This window comes from Falco punctatus (assembly GCF_963210335.1).
Source record: "Falco punctatus genome assembly, chromosome: 6".
Taxonomy (NCBI): domain Eukaryota; kingdom Metazoa; phylum Chordata; class Aves; order Falconiformes; family Falconidae; genus Falco; species Falco punctatus.
In genome coordinates, this window is record NC_137585.1 from 37,341,398 (window position 1) to 37,364,339 (window position 22,942).

A 22,942-nucleotide genomic window follows, 5' to 3' on the forward strand; every position below is an offset into this window, starting at 1 on the left:
CTCTGCGCTGCGAGCGCGGGCCGAAGGAACCGGAGCGGGATCACGGGGACGCCCCTGGGGCTGCGGGAAGCCGCGCTAGGCCGCGGCCCTGTGCCCCCACCGCCAGCCGCCCACGCGTTTCCGGGGCTGTGGCCTTAAAACGATCCGCAGCCCGTTAGAGCGAGAGGGGGGCACTCCGCCTCCGCGGGAGAGGGAGGCCCGCGGCTAGCGCCTGCCGCGGTTCAGAGCGCTGAAGCGCTTGGGCGGGTTGCGGATGCGAAAAATATAGTCACCCCAGATGGGACTCGAACCCACAATCCCTGGCTTAGGAGGCCAATGCCTTATCCATTAGGCCACTGGGGCTGCTGTGAGGCCTTTTCTCTATGCACCTACTTCTTCCCTCTCCCCGCCCCCCTTCCTTTTATAGAGCGCGCGGGAGGCCGCTGACTGGGCAGCACCTCCCCGCGCGCGGCCTGGAAGACGCCTGCCGCATGGTGCCCTGGGAGCGCGGGGCGGGGCGGGCCCGGAAGTGCCCTTCGGCTCCTACCGCAGGCTAGGAGGCTAGACAGGGCCTGGGAATAAAGCACCTCAGAAGGCAAGATCCCTGTAAAACTAAGACGGGATTAAAGCGCTGCTCCGTGCGAGCAGTACCTCCCTCGCTTTCGCTAGCAGCCCCCCCCCCCAAAGCACCAGTGAACAACCCGCCAAAAACCCCAAGTGACAGCCCTTCATGGGAAGCCTTTTTACATATTTGTTGTTCTGAGAAATGACAAGAGACAGGGCTAATATGTACATTCCTCTTTATTTAATACAGCACAGACACATGACATTAAAAAAAGAAAAGTACACTCATGAAAAAAGCCTGTCGCAGTTAGGGACAGGGAACAGCTACGCTGAATTGAGTAAGGCTCCTACTGCAGAACAGGGGTCTGCCAGCAAGGTTGGATCGCAGAGCAAAGTCTGCTGCCAAAAAAAGTATCTTTGCACTCCTTTCAGGAAAGCTGAAAATAAAAGGGCAACTCCACCTTTCGGAACAGGTAGAGGTGGTTATCTGCAAGGTTCACAGGATACAAACCCTATTACTGCGTTTGGACCAAAGCACTCGTAAAACTCTCTGGCTATTCTTGCAGATGGTCGATAGTCCTGACCTCTGGAAACAGACGTCTCAGGGATAGCAAACCTGAGTATCTGGAAGGAGTCAAAGCATCAAGTAGTCACACACAAGAGTAAAAATTAGTCTCCCTGATAGGGCTCTGCTAGCCACAACTGGGAACGTGCAGGGGAACAAACGGACTTCCCAACTAACAAAAGACTAACAGCCATTAAACTGACCAGAACAATATACACATTTGGAACTGATGCGGGCTTTTGTGGCAGCAGCTTCTTCCTTTTCCTGCTTCAGTTCAGGATGGAAATTAAGCAGGCACCAGTTCCTCTGGCAAAGAGCCTTACACACTTTTAAAAAATTAAAATACAAAAAAGGGAGACAGGTGTATTTACAAAATCCATGGCTGGTACAGTACATCATTTTTAAGACACACTAAATGCTACAATCTTTCAGGTCCTGAGATTATTACACAAAAAAGAAAACCAAAACAACAAAAACAAACAAACAAAAAACAACCCAACCCACAAAACAAACCCAGACAACTCAAAACTTGCATTCAGGTCCAGTTTTATAAGGAGAGAGGAAAGAAATCAGATATTTAACACACAGTATCCCTTGAAGTTATTGGAACACATCTCCCTAAAAATCCAAATGAAAGTGGTGCTAGCCACCCAAATGTCGCTGCGTTTGGCTGTTCAGGCTTGTTGTCACAAGAGGGGAGCATTTCACAGGGGAGATTCTCTGGAGAGCTCATCAGGTGAGCACGCAGCTGTTAAGATCCTCTCTCCATCACTAAGCCCTATAATCCAAAATATGCAAGTATTAAAAGGAGGAAGGTGACCTTGTACAAATTCATGCTGGACTGAGTAAAGCATCACAGGAATCACCAACTCAAACAGGTTTGCTATCTCATAGTAACTGCATTCCTTTGTTTGAAGCCAAGGAATGCAAAGAATTCTAGCTGTGATTTAACATTCATTTATAACATAGCACTTGGCCAGCTGTTTGTTCTGAGCTACCTAGCAAAAGGGCTACCTAGTGAAAGGCAGGAAACACTGTTAATTTGTTTCTCAGCCTTTCATTGTCTTGGGGATTACAGCAAATCAGGTACAGTTAAGCTGGCTGTATCCAAACTTGCAAATACACACTCCATAAGTGAAACCAAACAAAGGATACTGAGGCCAAACCTCTGTCGAGGGGATGATCCCCACGACCGTTAGCTGTGCAGGCAGGTATCTGGATGCTCTGTTCGTGACTGAGCCTCTTTTATCAGGCAGAACTAAAGGGACTTGAGCTCTCACTCTTTTTCTTCCCCAATTAAATATTCTGAACATAGTGCTTTTGAATAGAAGTTATCATCACAGATGCCCTTTTATTACAAGCACCTCACTTTAAGCTAGAAAATGCCAACATTTTAAGGATTACTCATTAAATGCTTCTAACCCTCAGCAAAAGAAGACTACAAGAGACAAATCACTTAACAAGGGCACTAGTTTAAATGCTAAAATATAAAACGCTCAGTAGACTTTTGGGGGTAAAAAGTAGCAGTTAATTTTGTAATTTTTTTTAAACAGTAGTCCAAAAATAAAATTTTCCCATCTATTTCCAGTATGGATCTTGAGAACTATGTAAGAACATGGTACTAATTGCTACATGATGGAATCACTGGCAATAAAACACACACTACAGTTCTCACCTCTGAGCTAAATTGTTATTTGTAGTTACATACAACAAAACTAGGAGATCAGTGAGAAATACCTGGGGATCACAGTTTAGCTTTTATTTAAAGATCCAGCTACTGTGTAGCAAATAACTCCCCTTGTTTAGAAGCAACTTCATTTCAGTGAGAAATTGATTTCATTTACTTCTGATACCAGAAAGAAACCTGGGATGTCTCACTAGTTCTTCCCCAAACCCAATTTGTACATTTTAAAAAACAAAACAAAACATTGCTGCAGCTTCTTAAACCAATTTTGAGAGCTGAATATTCTAAAAAACTCTCACTCAAACCTGTCACAAGAGGTGATTTTAGCTTCCCTCTCGAAGCAACTTCATGACACTTGACACTAGGTGTTGTACCAGTGAAAGGGTTTCTTTTTTAAAATACAAATTTCTTTCTTCACATTAGCAAAAAAGACTTCTGCAGTACAGACATTCAAAAAATATTCCATTTTCTTTGGGTAAAACTTCCACGTGTGTTAAGAGGGGTAGCTGGGGAAGGAATGCATGTAACACTGAAACATGTAAATACTTATCTGCATAGTTGATATTAGTGACTACTAATCAAACTAAGGCCTTATATGGAAAAAGCTGAGCACACCAGAAAGTTTCTTGCCCCACTTTCCACTCCTCTGGTGAAATCTAGGAAGTCTCAAAGAAGCCCTGGCTGCCTCAGCAGCTACTTGGTTTGGCCTGTGATGGTGGTATCTCCTGACTGGTTTTCGTTGCTTTTCTTTCTTTTTCTCTTGATATTAGACAGTAACAAATCAACTGTCTGTTGATAAAATAAATCTGCACACACTTCTGGGAAAACACACCACCAAAAAACCCCCAACCAAAACCCTTTAGTACTGAGCATGATAGGAGTCAAACATGGTGTACGCTGCTTGCTTTGGATTACTTCACCATAAAGAAAAACTTACTAGTTAATGGTTATTACCTAAGCAGGAGACGATGGCAAGGAAAGAGACTGAAATTCACTTCTAGATATAAAACACGGTGGCTTGGGTTTGTTTTTTTTGTTTTTTCTCCAGAGTTGCTCTGTAGAATTATAGCTGTCAGAAACTGCTACAAAAATACAGACCTATATCCTTGACTACTGACAAGATTAGCACAGTTTTATTTATGAGAAGTGTGCAAAAACAGCTGTAGGGAATCTTTGTACTTCCCCAGTTTTGGGCCAGTTCCAGGCCATGCTGATCTCTCAGCATAACTCAATAGCAGCAGCAGGGCTTTCTACGGCCCGAAAAGGCTATTACAGCAGCAAGGGATCACTGGGTCATAGAGAAAGGATGATGAAGCCACACCAGAAGTTTCCACAAAGCAAGCATTCCCCTACACAATGGTTATCTTTCCACTGACCCAGTAAGCATACTTCTGGCTGCTTATTTTGGCAGAGATTTCTTAAGCAGCAGACAGACAGATATTCACAACAGCTGCATTTGTTAAAAAAGACTGCAACAGTACCCATCATCACCAACTGTAGATTCCCCATCTCACAGATCAGCCTAGGCTAAAGAGTTTGTGTGCCCAACATGAATTAGACAGCGACAGAAGAGCCAGGTTAGCTCAGTTTACTGCCACAGGTGGATGTGGCAAATTCCCCTGAAGTAACTTCAATGATGTACCTAAGGCACATTAAGCAGCACCCTCACTATCACTCCAACTGGCTGAGCTACCAGCAATAGTCCTGTCTTTGACTGGCACCATTAGAGTGGTAGAAGAAATCTGCCTATGGCCTAGTTTACATAAACAGGTTCACTCAAACATGTGAGGACAAGCTAAGAACTGAAATAGCAGTTAGGCTGTTCTCTGCCACAGGAACATGTTGTATTTGCTATCATATGTGTTCTCTAGACGAGTTCTCCACTTACGAAGGACTCTTCATTCCATTTCCATTCTGGAAAGTAAATGCTTCCTTTTCACATTGCAACTCAAAATTAGATCTTCCCCAAGGGAAGGACATCACAGCACTAGCGCAGTCTAGTGATGCGTACACATGTTACCTTAAGTTTAGCACTCGTTGACCAAGTGAATTACTGATTTCAGGTATGCCTGTTTACGGCAAGTTAAATAGATCCTCGGCATAGAATTGTTAAAACCACTAGATGACCTATTGCAGATTACTAATTTTGCCAGAGAACAAGAAAACAAGCACAGTCACTACTTTAAGGGTTCACTTGCAGCTAACAAACATGAACTTACTGTTCATTATATTAAGAGAACAAACCATTAATGAAATCTCAATAAACTGAGAAAAAGTACAACTAGAAAAGTACTTCATGGTGCATGATTTAGGCAGCATGTGAAGCGTAGCCAGGTTTAAATTCAGTTAGCAGCTGCACTCCTGCAGGTTTTACCAAATTCCTTCTTACACATGATGTGTAGCAGAAAATATAAATTCCGGTAAATGTGAGAATCCTCACAATAACTGTGTTAGGCAGATGTGAGTAGCCACACACAACATTCCTCACAATTCACCTCAACTGAAACTTGTCACAAGCTGCTATTTTAACCTCCTCTCCCCACACACCTCCTTGGGGCTGTCAGTCACACATCTTTGCCTCAGACTCAGTAATTGCATGAAGTGGTCCAGTATTTAATAAGGTTGCCAGACAGGGCCCATAATGTTTACTCATAACCTAATTAAGATCCAAATTTAAAACCTTCAGAGAAAAATGCAAGAAGCTTCATTCCCATTAGCCATTTCCTTTCTCTCATGCACATTTATGCACACTCACACACACTCTTTTTATTGTACTGCCATCTTTGCACAAGTGTTCACCGTTAAGTGTTCAGAGCCAGCAGAATGTAGGAGTATGAACAGGTTTCATGGGAATATTGCTGTATATGTGTGTGTGTGCACGTGTATGAGTGTGAGAGAAAGAATGCACAAGCACACAGAACCAATGCCATGGTACAGCAGCTATGAGGTTACACACATTACACTTTTGTTTTCTTTACAAAAGGGAACAAATAGTATAACAGCATAAAGCCATCTTGGCAAGCTTAAGATTTTCCTCCAAAATGCCTTCCAGCACTTCAGGATCTCTGAGAACAGTTTAAAGTGGGTAGGGAAATAAAATTAAAAAAAAAAAAAAAAAGGCACTTAAACAAAGGACAAAGGCCTGAATCAAGTAAGTCATGGAGGGTAACAGCCATTTCACCAGAGCTAAGACCAACCAAAATCTACCAACCTTTTTTTTAATTTCTATAAAATTAAAATTGCATAAAGTGTTAATTAATCAGTCATTTACCTACTGCTTTCACCTTCCTTTTTCATTTTATGGAGAAAAAAAACAAAACCAAAAACCAAACATAAAGCAAGTGTCCCTTTTACGATTTCCCCCTGATTCATGAAAAGATGGAAGTGTAGGAGGAAGCCTTCAACAGCTTGGCTTGGCTCCAGGTTTTCCCTGCAATGCCATCTTCAAAAAAAATCCAAAATAAAAAGCAGAAGAGGGACCACTGTGCTTCCACCAATTCACTCCTAAAAAAAAACCCAACAAAAACCAAACAACACCCCCCCACCTAACAAAAAAAAGAAAAACACCCAAACAAAACCCAACCAACCCAAACACCCCAACACTTCTAATCCATCTGTGGAAAAAAACTACTCAAAAGAAAACCAAAACCTGTAAACTAGATTAGAATTTGCTAATAAATACAGCCAAAAGTTCCTTTTACGAATGTAGCAGCAAATGTGATAAAGTTAGTTGGAGTCCAAGATGACTCCCAGAGGGTTAATGGTTCACACAACTGATGGCAGCTTGGGAGAGTTGCAGGATTTCTCTGTTTTCATGTCCTCAAGGGTCTTGCACCAAGTGGAGAAGGAGTGTGGAGGAAGGGTCAGGTAGGCGATGGGACTGCAGGAAGGAAACAGGCTCTTGGCACCTGTCCCACCCCCAAATCTGTGCATCAGACAACTTTGATTGGATTCAAACAAGAAGCAGAACCCAGGTAATTAAAAGTTACTTCTGATTAGCAGAAAACAGATGTGAAACCCACAGCATCCACACTTGTGACTTAGTTGATAGCTATTAGTCATGTATCTCAAATCAACAGAGAAGGCTGGACGAAGTGATTTCAGCCATTTGCATCTTGGATTAGGATAACACTGCAGTCCAAGGTATCGGGAAACTTTGCAGCCCGATTTTCATCTAGCCTGCCTTCTTTCTTTGCAAGTGTCTCAAAAGGATATAAAATAGCTACCATGACTTTTGGGACTTTGGATCATGTAGCAGAAAACATTACCCAGACGGTTTTAACATTAAAACCTGTGTTTGAAATTATTGCTTGCATGCGTTTGGGGCTTTCAGTGAGCTTGACATGTTGCTCATATACAGTCCCCAAACCGAGTTCAGCCCTGCTGTCTGGAAAAGACAGCTCTACTTGGCTTTCTTATTGCTTGTGAATACTGAGGGTTATTTAGTATGTACAACTACAGTTTACTTATTAACAAAGGCCCTTAAAAACTAGTAAAAACTTGGGGGGAAATGTCTGTAGAAGAGCTGCTGCTGTGCAGAAAATAGTACAGTATTAACCTAATTTTGCATTTGGATGTTGCAGGTATCTTTTACTTCCCCATCCTGTTTATGCTACCTGCAAAGGTCTCTGAGAGCCACCCTATTATTTCCTTTGATTTGGCCTTGCTAGGTTTAACCAGGGAGACCAGGGAACATAGACTCTTTCATCATTATGTTGCTGATTCCAAAGCTCAGAAGCATAATAACTGAGAACAGATACCGTCTTGGGAGGCTGTGTGAACTGGCTTCATGAACAACGTGTGGTCCTCTTTATTCTGATCATCCTCCTATCTATTTCCAAAATAAGTATTAGTTGACTTGTTTCCCAAGACTGAGAAGCTCAATAGGCCACACAGACAGGAATACTCCTACCCTTCTTAAGATTTAGAGAGGATACTTCCCAACTGAAGATGAGGCATACTTCCAGGAAGAAAGGAATGTTGAAAGAAAATTTGTGCTGTAGTTATAAAGGCTCCAAGTCTCCCAGTCTAATATTTCATTAAGTACGAAGACAAAAGATGGCAATTTGAATGACATGCCTTGATGAGGAAAACATAGAAGAGGTAGAACTCTCCTAGGACAGGGTCTTTTAAATATATTGCTGCCTGAGGGCTGACTGCTGCAACTCCCTTAGCTACATGCACTGTTAAAAGCTATCAGGTCTGGTACAGTTCAGAGAATTAGCATCCTGCCATAACTGTTTGGCCTCAAAAACCAAAAGCCATCTTCCTCCAACCCTTCCTGGAGAAAGAGGAAAAAAAAAAAAAAAAAATCAGATCAAGTTTGCATTGTAAATAGTTTATGGTATTTTGGTGGAATTTGCACAGTATTAAGAATGCCAGAGTCTACGTAGCTGTGTGTTTTAACTCTAACCTTGACGATGGAGATGCAAGCTCATCTAACCAACACGCCACATACAAAACATCAGCACTAGCTAAAACACATTTAATTGGCAGATGCTATGGAGTGAAATTAATGAACTAATGCATCTTATTTTAATTCAATCTGTCTTTCACAGAAGTGTTGTGCAAAAACATTTATTGCTGAGCTCAACCCAACAGTTTTATACTAAATACACAATATATATTATTTTAAATTCATGTATATATATTTATATAAAATTAAAATGAGCTCTAAATAGAAAAGAAATTGTCTGGTCTAAGAAAAATAAATCACATGTAAAAGAAACCTGAAAGCTATAAGTTAATCTATCAAAAAACATTTAAGATTCATTATCCATGGGTCAAAGTCTCTCTGGGAGGTGTAAGACAACCAGTAGCCACTGGTTCAATCTCAAACTACTGGAAAGGCTAGCTACTAGGAATTTCAGTATCTCTGAGCAAAGGATTGCTTCGGGGTTGAAGAAGGGCATCATACTGTTTTATTTGCTCCTTTCCCCTATGACTTGAGTACAATTTCTGCCATTCTCACCTGTTATCTGACAGCGCAAGGGACTCAACAGCAAAGTTCTGTCCTAGTGTTGAAAGTGCAACATGTGCTGGGAACTTCCTCACTTACAAATGAACCAGTCTATGTATTGCTATCTGGGGGTGGGTAGGTGGGGGAGGTGGAGAAGGCAAGCCAGCTTTGCAGTCTTGTGCTACCATGTAAGAAAAGAGTTCAGGTCAGGAACTCCCCAGGCCAGCAGGGGCTGGAAATGCTGAAGACAACCCATTCAGCCCCCAGAAGAGAAGGCACCTCTGGTCGCTTTTGAACGACTCCTCTTTGGCTAATGCCTGAAGCAGTACTAACCTGGCTCTGGAATAGGTCACCATCAGCTTGCTTTAACTAGCAAATCAGTATAATGCATGGCTTTTGGGAGGAGTTAGATGAAAGATGAGGAAGATCTAGAATGGATAAATAACTGGTTGTGTTTTATAAAAGACATGCTAATTTCCACAGCAGATAAGCACAAGACAAAGGCAAAGAAATTTTAACAAATGGAAGGACTGAGGAAAAAAAGGTGTTTTTTTGAAAAAAAAAAAAAAAAAGTGGGAAAGAAATGCTAGTCTGACCAATAAAATGTGGGTTTCCTTTTCATGTAAATGGGAAAATTTCCGTCTTCTTCCTCCCTTAAATAAGAATGTTTATATTAAAGAAAAAAATCAAATTAGGAGAAAGGGATTTCCCAGTAGTCTGTCTCACACAACTGAATGTACCAGGAGATCTGTTTTTGATCACAACTCTCTAATGAGACTGCATACATCTGTAGGCTCCCTAAAGCCAAACAGCCTTATAAAGCTGGAAAAATGTCCATATCAGAAACTGCATTTGTATAAGGGATTAATTATAATGCAAAGTATCCCAGCACCACCCCTATTCTACATAACCTTTGGTCCACAACCATACAGTACACTCAGGACCTGCACATAATCTTATACTGGGCACTTATGAAGTGGATGATACCACCTTACACAATGGATGGAGAAACCTATTCTAGCTCCTCTCACGCTTTCAACTCTTCATGGGACATCACCCAGGGAGGGGAAAAAAAAAGTTTGTGCTGCTGTGGGTTTGACGATCAATTTCTTTTAAAAGCCAATCAGAGCAGATAAAAAAAGCTTGTTTCTTTAGGCAAGATCAAACTATGACCAGTCTGCATGACCAGGAGGACCAGTCCTCCTTTTCCTTCTCTCTTTGATCAAGTATTGTTTTCTTTTTCTTCTTCCTCTCACCACAGTGCTTGGGATCAGAATATGTAAACATCGACAGAAACAGCAGCCCTGTGACAATAAGCACTTTCCCAACTGGGCAGATTCTGTCAGCCAACCAGAACTGCTTCAGCTCCCTTGCTTGTCCAGAAGTCACTGGTTTTTCCGCTGTAACTTAGTGTCCCCTTTACTTTGGCCTCCATCTGTAGTTTATAGACACAGGAAAAGAAAAAGGAGAATAAAAGCGTGAGTGAAGTTTTTATAACTTACAGCAAAAGGTAAAGGAATTTGGCACATTTAGCTTTAGCATCACCAAAAAGTACATTGTCTTTATATGGTGGATGACTTTGCTATTTCTAGTAGGTGAACTACAGAGAAGACGCACTGTTGGAATCTGATACACCAGGCTCATACCAAAAGATACCATTTTCTGAAGATGAAGTTGCAGCTTGGGATACTGAAAACAAATTTTAAAATCAAGCCTTTCTTTAGAAGTCTTCACATTTTAATAAAGCATTTTAGTATTCAACTCATGGCACTCACTGTGACAAAAAAATTAAGACTGTACCAAATACAGCCAATTGGTTTTCACAGCCTCTTAGAGCAAGAGTTTTTGGTGCTGAGGTCTCTTGAGACCAGGACAAAGAACCTCCAGCAAGCCACTTCCTGTTCCTTCTCCTGGCAAACAGCCTGCTCCCCCCCCACCCCCGGTGGCAAAGAAAGGATTACACTCTGAATTGAACCTTTTAAGGCTTTATGACAATTTTTCAGCCTGAAGCCTTACAAACAGAAAAAGGAGATGTGCTACTTCAGGCTTCTCTACTCAACCAAAATATGCAACTTGTCAAGGAAAAAAATTCTCAGGGAAGGCAGACCTTCCATTAGGAAACCATCACACTGTTCACGCATGTATACACGCTTACAAGAAACATGAAGCTTCTAGCTGGAAAGTCAGTTTCTCCCCCAACGGAGAAATTAAAATTGAGTGGAAAAAACAATCTCACCACTACAGACTTTATGCAGCCTGTGTAAACAAAGGTCAGCATTCAGTAAGCGGTATTCCTTTTTCCACCACTAGCTGAATTTGGACACTTCAGTTTCTAGAACTGCTACACTAAAATATTACAGAAATTTCTGGACAGCTTTTGTTCCTGACATTTTAAGACAAAAAACTGTTTTCAAAAATACTGCTACAATACTGTCTGCTGCTATCAAAGCTTGTCCCTGTGTTGTGTCTTCTCTAAACCACTATCAGTTCTGGTATACATTTTGTTTCAGTCTAGGGCAGACATCTCAATTAAAAATAATAAGAAAAATACGATTTCTTTACCTGTGTAAGCTTGCTGCAAGTGAGCAGGCAGAGGTGAGTGAGACAGCGTTGCTGCATGCTGAGCACCTGGCTGTAAACCCTTCAGTAAGTCTGGAGGAGGGGGGGAGGAGAGCAAGAGATCAAAATTAAGTCTTAAGGACAGAGGCAGCCTTTGTGAAATAAGAGGGGTTTATTTTTATAGTGTAGCTATTCTAGCATGCTAATTTGCACATATTTCTGAAGATGTATCTCAACAATGAAAAAGATACACCTGATAGCATTCTGATGGCTGGAATAAGTCAATAGAAACAGATCTATTCAGCAGACATAGTTAAAAGTCAGAGCAAGGATCATGACTCACTACTGGGATGCAACTTTTCAAATAATTTCCTTCAGTGGAAAGACCAAAAATTGATATAGGTTAAAAACCTACAGATTTTTTTAAGCAATCAGAAAAAATAAATGCCATCTTGGTTGATACTTCCTCACAAGAGGATCGCTTGATAGCTGAGATTACTGAGCTAAGGATATTTTGAGCCATCACATTAAGTCTCTTATATGAATTGTGACCTTTGAAGACTTTTAGGCTATATCCCTCTCTAAAGATCAGGGATTAAAAGTTAACCCAAAAAAGATGTTCAAAGCCAAGTATATACTGGGAATGTAACAATGAAGTTAAACTTGTAAGAGGCAATTGTTAATTTTTGGATAATTACATAAAGTTTTATGAGCAAAGAAATCACATTTACTCTTCTGTACTGACTTTCATGAACTAAATTTGAGTCTTAGAACTTTATTGCTTCCCTTCTTAAATTGCATTTTCAGGATGCATCCTTCCTTATAGCACAGTGTGATAACTAATTCCACTCACTCTGAGTTAGGCTGTGGTGGAAAGCCGCTGAGGTAGATCCCGAGGTGGTTGTCACTCCAGCTGTGTCCGTCCCGAAGCCAAGCAGCTCCAAGGGAAACTGGAAGGGCACGGTCACAGGAACAAGGCCACCCAGCATCCCAAAAGGAGTTAATGGTGTAGACGTCACGTTCTGACTGGTTACAGACAGGGGTGATGCCATGAGAGTCAGAGGTGAGGCGTTGGCCAGTAATGATGCTCCTGCTGTTGACTGCACAAAGAAAAGGAGTACTTCAAGATTTCAAAGCTTTGAGTTATATTCTTTAAGGACTTAATAACTATTTCCTGTTAAGTATGGCCCTATTAAAAAGTGTATTTAACTATTAATAAATAGCTGTTTATCCACCTAGGAGGTCTGTCCACCATTCATCTGCTAAGCAAGTACAAATACATCTCAGATTTAGACATGACAGTATGGTTCATCTCATGTTTTTTTTATCAGCCTTACAGGTATTTTCCTCTATCACACACTGGATCTACCGTCAGAATCTAATGCAACATCTTCTATTAGATGAAAAATACAAAATTATCAGATGTAGACCTGAAGTTGTTAGAAGCACAGTATTACTCTCCCCTCTTCAAACCTGGGTTGTAACAGAACACTAACTTTATTTCTAAAGACACTGCTTTGAATCTTAATTTTCAAAAATCATTGCTTCTTACTTAAGAACCCACACACATAAGAACCGCTTTTGAGAAAAGTCAGGTTACCAAGATGCAGACATATATATGTATGCATGCACATGTCAAAGCAAAAGGCAAAGGAAAATAATCCCTCCACTCTACATATGTCACAATGAAGTTAAATTCACTGTAGTTTAAAAATGAAAATGCAAGATTAGCCAGAACATTTTAGCTACAACAGTTTTCAAATCACTAATAATTCTTAACATCAGAAGAACTCATTCTTGTTTAACAATCTTTCTTTTGCTACACATATAGTAATTTTACATGCTAATGTTCAATTCTCTAATTATATACCACAAAACAGCATAGAAAGCATTTTCAATCAGATTCAAGCTCAGATATTTTAGATATTTGAGGTCAGAAAGACTCAGACTGAACAGGGCTTCCAAACCCATGCATTTATACAAATAAGCCTTCACCAAAACTTAGAATCATATTAACGAACACGTAAGCTTAAAATGAAATTAATCTACTTGAGTTCTGCAATATCAACTTACAGAAACAGCAGTATGATGAAAACTACTAGCAGGGATGAAGTTTCTATTACCAGTTTTGGTCTTAAGGTGTTGAGATGAAAATAGCTAAAGAAAGGTTAGTTGCTGCTTATGAGAAACCAGAAAATTTTAAAGCAGTAACCCTGTAAGTGTAAAAGCTACAGATGCAATGTTTGTAGCAAGTGTTTGTATTAGTCATCTTACCAGTGATAGCTTCTAAGACATATTACATCCCACAAGTAGGACAAAAAAGGATGGAAAACTTCAACATACATGATTATTCTCTTTTGCCTTTAAAGTACTCGTTTCACAATAAGTCTACGTACAAAAAGCAACTATCGTTCATTGTCTATGTAATCTTTAGTGTGCAACAAAATAAAAGCCATACGGTAATCTCTTGCAATTGTGAATTCCTAGAATGTCTGAAAACATGAAGAAGTTTTGTAATGTGCTCTGCAAAGACCTTGCTTACTCTCTCAAAAAGGAGGAAAGAAAGTCAGTTAATGGAAAGAGCTACACAGAATGCCCTAAAAAGCTGCAGTTCAGATGTTTCCATTTATTTCATGTATGACAGTGTTTCATAAAAGGGTTCATCCTGATCATGTAAATCTGAGTCCCTAAGATCCTTAGAAGTCTAAGCCAGATTCTGCTCAAGAGTAGTAATGGTAGGTAGAACTTTTTAAGGAAATCACATGGTAATTGCTGAATTTTAAGATTACTTTGCGCTCTTAAGATGTAACTTAACTGAGTATTCTAGAGTACTATTTCTGTGGAGCTACAGCAGGTATAAGCCTATATTCTGATAAATGACTGTGTCAATCAGAAGGGGAAAGGAGAGAAACACTTCTTGGAAGCTCTTTGTAGTTAGGATCATCTTTATTATCACATGAAATCATCTAGTCAGATATCTTCAACATAAGCATACCAGGATATTCTGGTAAGCAACTCAAGTACCATTCTCATCTTCTGACTAATAGCATCTGAGATAGGAATTAAACCCCTAAACCCTTAAAGGAAAGGAGATTCACTTTCAGTCTTAAGCAAAGTGGTAACCAACTCCTTAGTACATTGTACCTAACAACTAGCTTAGAATTTATTAGGTTCAGCAGCCAGCCCATTGGATCTTTAAGGCTAAATAAAGCCCTCTGATCACGAATCTCTTCCCCTTCAGCATATTTAGACTGGGAGGTAATTTGATTCTCATCTTCTCTTGAACATGCTCCCTGACTAAGTCTCAGGTCTGCACTGCAGCAACAACATTATTCCAACATTTATCTTCCTTGCACCATTCTTCTGAACCACTTCTAGGTTATCAACTTAACTTCTGAAGCATAACCCCCCCACACGTGTAAAGTCACAATAATTATTTTAGTGCTGTCATATGCTACTCGGTACCTTTAGTTGATTTTCCCCCTTCTATATAGTAACAGACCTTACTTTGCTGTATTACAATACGCACTCATGTTACTTGATTATCTACCACACACATCCCAGCCCTCTTCAACATCATTCATCGTCTGCCAAAATGCATTTCATCCCCCAGGTGATCAGTGTTTCTAAAAAAAATTACTTGCCTTTAACCACAGGTAGATTTGCCAGAATTCATCTCATCATCCAACACAATACTACTTATTTCCCTTCTCAGTCATCTTTAAGCACTACCACACCCATTTCACATTTTCTTCTACATCACAGCAATTGTATCCACTGGATTCTGTTGATTGCACCAGAAAAAAAAACCTCCTCTGTTCCCAGTGCATTCACTGTAGCCTTTTTTTTGTCTCCTGCAGGCACCTTCCGGAGTACCCCGGCTGTACTGTATCTGGCTCAGCTCTTCTCTAGGCCTCAAGTGGTACCTCTGCAGCCCATCCACAGCATATGAGTTGTGGGGGAGTTTCGTTCAAAACATCCAAAAGAATGAGAAGGCCGGTCAGAGCCTACAAGACATTTCTTCTTAACTAACACACTTAAGGTACAGTAGAATGAAAGACTATAGAAATACCTTGTGAAAATCATCTTCCTCCTGTTACTCAGCTGCATTGAGAAAAATTTGATGGCAAGCTAAAATTTTATAAAACATAGCTAAAAGCTGAATGTACACCACTACCATGCAACAGCTATGTACAACTGTTCAGAAAAATACAAAGCTTTTCCATTTGCTGTACACCAAGACTGATTTACAGCAATATTGCTTTTCTTAACTTTAGTTAAGTAGTGAAGACTTCAGGATAGAAAGAACAATAAAGAGAGGAAACCCTCAAATCCTCTCAGTAATTGTATCATTCCCAGTAAAAACGCACAACTTGGGAAAGCAGCTTGTCTTCTGGGTATATGATAGGTTTGCATGGGTTTTAGAACAACAGTATTTTCAAATATTTGTTTCATATGACTTGTTTTGTCTCCAGTGGTAAAGTTCTGCATAAGCTCTATCTCAAACAGCTTCCAGGATCTTTATCTATATTAATGTCTCATTCAGTATGACTAGATTCTACAAAATAAAATACATATTTAATCACCAATACTAAAGAAAAGCCCTTGCAAGTGTTAATTTTAAATACAAGTCTTGCATTATACTCAAACCACAGGCAACAGAACTCTAGTTTTGCAAGTTAATCGTGAAGCTTGGCAACAAATGTACCAGACACCTTTTCATGTGACCATCATTACAAATGAGTAAATATGCAAGAATACACAAATCCAGTAACACAAGGAAATACCACATCCCCTGAAAAATATGGCCACACAAAGCTTACCTTTTCTAGTGCTCTTAAAAAAAAAAAAAAAAAGAAAACCAAAGTGAACTCCATCTGTTCCAGAGTACAGACCAATCAACATTTTACAGTGAGGATTCATTCCACACTGATCCTTGCATTTCACATCAGCTGGAAATACCTATTCACTAGTGCAAAACAGTTTCACCAGTATTAGAATTTATGCTTAGTAAAGTATAGACATTAAATTTATGACATGTTTTCAAGTCAGCATATTGCAAGAAAGAACATTTACAAAATCAATGTGATAAACATTAAACATGAACTCATTAGATGCGTACCTGCACACTGGCTGCTACAACTGGAGACCCTGAGGCAGAAGATGGTCTGTGTGGAGTTGACAATTGTTTAGTAGCACCCTGTGTTCCACTTCCTGCTCCCCCAGACAGACTAGTCCTACTAGCTCCACTTGAGTTAAGGTTACTGCCTCTGTTGGCAGGTACATTCATTCCAACTCCACCCAAATTATTTTTACCAACAGTTCCAGAAGGAGAAGAGTTGGGCAATTTTGAAGAGGCCTGAGGGTTCTTTGCAGGCTGAAGGCCTGAGGTGCGATTAGAGGGCAGCAGATTCATTGTGGGAGACTGCCTGCTGATATTTACACCACCGGTCTGTTTATGAAGGGGGTTGTTGCTGGAGTGACTACTCTGGGAAACTAGTGCACTTGAACTGGAAGAACTGGGTGTTGTTGCAGGCCTAGGGGATGAGGTGGACTTAGATGAAAATTTAGGTGATGCATTGGGCTTGGGTGTCACAGAGGGCTTAGATGCAGTAGGCTTGGGAGAGGCAGCAGGTTTGGGAGAGGCAGCCATGGAGAAGGGAGGCTTGAAACCCTGGGAAGAAACTTGTGACACCATAGCCTTGGCTAAATAGTTACTAGAGGTAGAGGTGCTGGATGTTGTCCGAGAAACCAGTGGATGAGACACTTGAGAGCCACTTCCAGATGAAGGATTAGACAAAGGCAGGCGATATACTACAGACTTATCTTGAGCTTTCATGACTGGTGATGAACAAGACAGTTTAGGATTACTACTCAATTTTACCACTGGATTGGTCTGTGATTTACTAATAGTTGCTTGTAAAGGAGATACATATTTCTGCTGTACAGCTGAATGCTGGTGCACCTTTGTCACTTGTGATGTTGACGAAGAACCACCTTGAGCCTCAGACGATACCAATATATTAGAATCCTTGGCTCTTTGAGAGGTGGAGGAAATAGCTGCTTGGGTCTTAGAGGAAGAAACATGAGTCTGCGAAGAAGAGGAAGCAGCTTGGATCTGGCTTGACCTCTGTAGTCCTTGCTGAAGTAGTTTGGCTGGCAAAGGCTCTAAGGAAACCTTAGGATTTTGAATTGAAGATCCAGCAATAAGGCCTGAAGAGATACCAGTGTGAACTAGGTCCTGGGGTTTCTTTGGTACTGGCCCTGTGTGACCAGCAATAAGACTTGATGAATGGGGTGTTTGAGTGGGCTCTACTTTCTTTGCAGTTGCCAGGGGCAACTTACTCATAATGCTTGCTAGTTTCTCTTCCCTCAGCCCAGGGCGAGGTCTGGATGTTGGTGTGTCTATGGTAGACCCAAGAGGTGATCCCTTGGCACCATTATTGATAACTGCCAGAGCATCAGAAATAGAGTCCAGTGAGGGTGGGTGGAAAGAGAGGTCTTCATCCAGTGAGTCGTCCAAGCAGATAGTCTCTGGAGCTGGTGGGCAGCTAGAGCTGGGTGGGGTGCAGACAGGTGTTCCGGAACTCAGTACAGTAGCGCAACTTGAATTGACTGAAGACGTACATGTTTTCTGTTCTTTCTTTGGACTGGAGTCCTGAGAATTAAGAGATAAGACAGGTTTAATAGCCTTTCTGTAGTAGAGCTAAAGTCTTCTACAGTGTAATACTAGCATTCTGTAAATTCAGATGAACCAAAGATCTACTATTAAACTTTTCATATTAAGATACCTATGATATCCAGGGGTTGGAGTCCTGTGTGCTAATTCCGCATCTGTATTTAAAAACCTAGTGCTGTTGCTTTACATATCCAAGTGCCCCACACAGTTAAGAGTAATCAATGCTGCAAAGAACAGGATAGCTAATCTGATCACTAGGTAAAATGGCTACTGATCTAAAGCAACACCTAGTGATGTCTAATGAGACCTTTTATCAATGTACTGTTATCCTCCCAACCACATATTTTTCCAGTACCCCCAAATTTAATACAAGCTAAAAACAAACAAAGCACACTAAAAAAAGTGAAACTTTACCTGAACTAGTACCTCTTAGCAGTCAATTTTCAAAAAACTAATATAGCTTGAAGATACAGAAAACAGAAGTCTTTTGTTCTACTTCCTTTAATAAACCACCACATCAAGAGCTCTTACTGCATTTCCTAATGGAACCCTTCTGCCAGACTTTTTCTGGATCAGAGGCAGGAAACATGTTGTATCAAACAGTCATATAAAACTCATATATATAAGCAGGCATTTACCTTCACTTTGGGTTTAGGAGCCAAAATCACCTTCTTCTTTGCCCTAAAAAAGGAAGGCATACATGTGTATCAGAAGACAAAAGAAAGGCAAGTAATTTTACTTTTAACTGTTACCCTGATTATATGCCAATAAACTAGAAGGATGACTACTGTAGTCCAGCTTTAATAATAAAACATCCTTGAAATAGAAAATGGGTTAAGATATGGGTGGGGGTGGATGAAGAGAACAAGCACACTTTTAATCCACTGTATCGTTGATCTAAGTAAATTAGATGCAAAATTCACTGAATTCCTGATACATATCAGGAAAGCTATTTTATATTTTTCCAATTTAAAGAAACCTCAAAACTTCAAGTCATTTCAGCTCCTTATATTCTTAAAGAATTTGTCTATTTAGTAGAGCTCTGTCTAAACTGAAGTCACCTATAACAGTTACATCATTTCACTTTGTCACCAAGGAGTATAATTTGTGTTCTCATTTATATTTCAATCCCACAAAAACAGCGCCCTCCGTGCCCCACCCCCCACAAAAAAAAACCCACCAAAAACACGTTTTGTTGTTTATCAGCTGTGAAAGTTGTTAAATGGTTTCTTGCAACAAAGAAGTTGGATACAAACTTCCAGGTTCTTTTGCAGCGTTAAGTGAACACCATAGCACCAATGCAGTTTTGCAAGCAAGGACAGCATTAAGGACTAGTAGTCATCAGCTTCAACTTAGAAGTTAAGCACTTCACACCTGCTTTTCTCACTTTATTTCTTCAAGAGGATCAACAGATTTACATCTTATAGGTCATTTTTTCTCCTTTCCTAAGTAACTAGGAACATGCCTGGTTAAAAAAAAGACCTTAATGTAGGTGGACTGTGACTCAGTTTTGCTATTATGTAGAAAAATATCCTGCATTAATCATATTTACCACAAAGGTTGCAATTTGGGTGTTATTCAAAGTCATAATTGTTTTTTGAGTTCCAGCTGAATGTGGGCAGCTCCCAAGAGGAGCACAGCATTTTCTGAAAGTCAAAAAGGTAATACTCCACTAAGATACACAGCCTTCTGTGGTTACAAAGACACTTACAAGGAAAAGAGCAGGAAGTACTGCAGTCTGAGTTAAATTTTGCTGTGCAGCATATTAAATTGAGGTAGTGTATAGGGCTTAGAAATATTTTAAGTAAAAGACATTAATCCAAGAATGAAAACCCACTTCAGTTATCTAGCCACTTCATAACTGAGTTAAAATATAATGTCCCAAGAATTAATGCAATAAAAAAAATCATCATTATAAGTCTTTTCAAACAAATCCCAAACTATCTCCATTGCCAGAAAAAAAAGGTAGCATGAAGATGGGAAAAGATGCTACAAACAACCTGAAGATACTAGTAAGTTATCAATATTATACTCACGGAGCAGAAGTAAGGTGATTGTGAACACTTCGGCTTTCTTTAAAAAGCATCCTAAAAAAGTAGCAAGAAAAGCAGCATAAGGTGATTCTACAGGGACAATCAGCTACAACCATCAAATACACAAGTATCCTTGAATTTTCAAAAGAACCCTTTGATTATCTGTCCCCAAAGCAGCTAGTAGATAGTTTGCTGTCATTACTGTCATAACATATTTCCAGGCAGCCACGAACAGAAGAATGCTTAATAAAGATTTCAAGTTTACATTCAAAATACCTCAGTAAATGGGCCGAGCTGGAGTCAACATAACAGAATATTGCCTCCTTCAGCTGGACAGAAGAAAGAAATTTTGAATTCTCTCCTCAAAGGCTAATGTTAAAATCTCAAATTGAGGATTATTGTAAACTCTTACACACTATGTGTCCACACATTGTTTGGGTTTTGTGATTAGTTTGTTGCGGTTTTGTGGTGGTGTTTTTTTGGTTTTTTTTTAAGCACAGAGGAAAAGTCAGAACATAGTAGCCAAGCTAGTTTCTAATTTTCTTCAGTATTTTGTATGGGCCATTGTGTACCATTTCTGGTGTGTAATTCTGCAATTACACTGGACTTGCACATATATTTTACTACAGAGTTGTAGTATGGCAAGAATTGGTATAACAAATCTCAACACTTCACATGCTTTTATTTCCATGTTATCAACTCCTGAGCTGACAAGTGTGAAGTGAAAACAATTCCCAACTTGCACCTATTCTACAGCTTGCTACTCAGGTGCAGCTGTAACTAGACAAATAATGAAAATCCAGTCCCCTTCCCTGTTTCCAGGTAGGCAAACGAGAACAGACAAGATTTCCCTACACCACTGCCACCATACTAACACTGAACAGTTGTCTAAACAAGAGCTTTTCACCACTGGTAACACATCCTGTAGAGCTGCAACAGTTAAGAAAAATTCAAGTATCCACAAATCTCCTGTAATCTGGTAAGAAAATATTGACATCCTCTTGCTGCAGTTCCAATGCCTTACTTCTCAGATTCCACTTTAAGCTCCATTTTCACATTTCCTTCACCATACTAACCTCCAAACCAGTATTACATTGCTCCCAGTTAGAGACTACTGAATGTCTATGAAGAACACCATGGAAGGAAAGGAACAATCCTCATCACAAGTTCAATGTGCCACATTCTGACACATCCAGCTTCTCCAGAATATTTCCCTCTGTATCTCCTTCCTGGTGCTTTTTCCTGATCTTTTTCATTTGGGAATGGAAATCCAAAATGAATCCCAGGCCCCAGTAATTTGTAGTACCAGCCTTAAAGGCTCAAGACAAAAAGTGTAACTACTACAGGAACAGAAGCCAAAGACACAGTACAAGGAAACGACAGTGCAGTGTATGTTTCAAAGCAAGAGTATCTTTGGAAAAGAATTCCTCCATTGCATGAATATATTTAGATGTTAAAGTTGATGAGAGACATCAGTATGAGATTGTTTCTCTCTGATCATGATTTCCAGTCAAGCATGCTGTTTCACCTGCGCGAAATAAATGTGCTGAAAGCCTACTTGCATGACCACCTCCAAAGCTGATGAAAGTCTTAGAATTAAAGGAAACAGACTTCCTGTTCCTTACGCTTCTTTTTTGAACATACACATATTTAGGTTGCAGGCTTTTAAAAAAAAATAAAATTGCACATAGAATTAATATGCAACCTAGTTACAAAAAAAGTGGGTTACATTATTGAAAAGGCTTTGGGATCCTTTAGGACAAAAAGTATTACTCTAAATCCATGACTATTAATAAAACAATCTCCTGAGGCAGAGTATGGAAGTTACACACAGAAAATTCATGTGACAAAGGTAGTTGTGATACACATGGACAAATGAACAAGGTGCAGTTTAAAGTTATGATTGATACCCTACCTCATGCTTCTATACTGAGCTATGAGGAACATTAAATACAGTTAACTTTGAAAGAGCAAGAAAATCTTTCTTCTGGGCTGAACCCACGAAGTTCTGATACCACAGACCTACTCTGATTAGTAAGAATTCCTTATGAAATACATAGTCAGTAGGCCATTTTTAACATCAAATGCCTAATTTTTCTTTCCATTTTACATAGCTCCGTCTTACTTGAGGACCCATATAAAGGTAAAAAATTATGCCTTCAGCATAACAATCCCTATTCTAACATGCCAACAAGATGAGCATCCCACATATGAATAATGCCCTGTATTAGGAGTTATCACTTTCAGACGCCAGGAAATGCTTGCTTTTCAACTTTCCATGCATAACTTTACCTACAATTTACAACGCATCACCTCCTAAAGAGAAAGCAAGGAAGCACCTGCCCATAAATATGGGACAACGTATAAATCATTATGGTACCAAGACTTCCCAGTTGGTAAATGAAATCTTGCTGGTCAACAGAAAGTTACATTCAGGCAGCTTTTGGGGTTTGTTTGCTTTTTGGATCGGTTTTTTTTGGGGGTGGTGTGTGTGCATGTCTTTGTCTTTTTGTTGAAACCACTTTTATAGATTGTTTAAAAGCTTATGGAAATTTTCATCACACATTGTATAGAAAGGAGAGAATCATATATGTTACATGGTTTTCAAAGACACAGTTCATGTCTATGTATTCTTCAATGACCTCAAACTATCACTTGACTATTTTGCCACTACCAGTGATTTCCATACACATTCTTGAGCTACACTGGGATTCCTTGTCTCATGAAGATTTTATTGAAGTAGATAAGAGAGAACATCTCTTATCAGCATGCTTACTATACAAAACTAGATCCTTGAACAGAAATAAGTCAGTTGTATGCCAAGTAGTATAAAACTTCATTTGTTCCTTTCATTACTATTTCACAAGCAGATTATTACACCCTCATTTTCTATACTGACTATTCCAGAAAATCTCAGTTA

At 39.8% G+C, this 22,942-nt stretch overlaps 1 protein-coding gene across 2 annotated transcripts in view; it reads right to left on the reverse strand.

Annotated features, from left to right (window-relative positions):
* Nucleotides 1-762: 762 nt before the first annotated feature.
* Nucleotides 763-22,942, reverse strand: part of UBN2 (ubinuclein 2) — a 56,348-nt gene continuing 34,168 nt past the window's right edge. For both annotated transcript variants that reach the window (XM_080393097.1, XM_080393096.1), the window contains exons 12-17: nt 20,026-20,076; nt 18,628-18,670; nt 16,433-17,968; nt 12,164-12,410; nt 11,314-11,403; nt 763-10,186 (exon numbers count right to left, since the gene is read on the reverse strand). In XM_080393097.1, the coding sequence (XP_080249223.1) occupies nt 10,137-10,186; nt 11,314-11,403; nt 12,164-12,410; nt 16,433-17,968; nt 18,628-18,670; nt 20,026-20,076 (2,017 nt within the window). In that variant the 3' untranslated portion in view covers nt 763-10,136. The remainder of the gene's footprint in view (nt 10,187-11,313; nt 11,404-12,163; nt 12,411-16,432; nt 17,969-18,627; nt 18,671-20,025; nt 20,077-22,942) is intronic.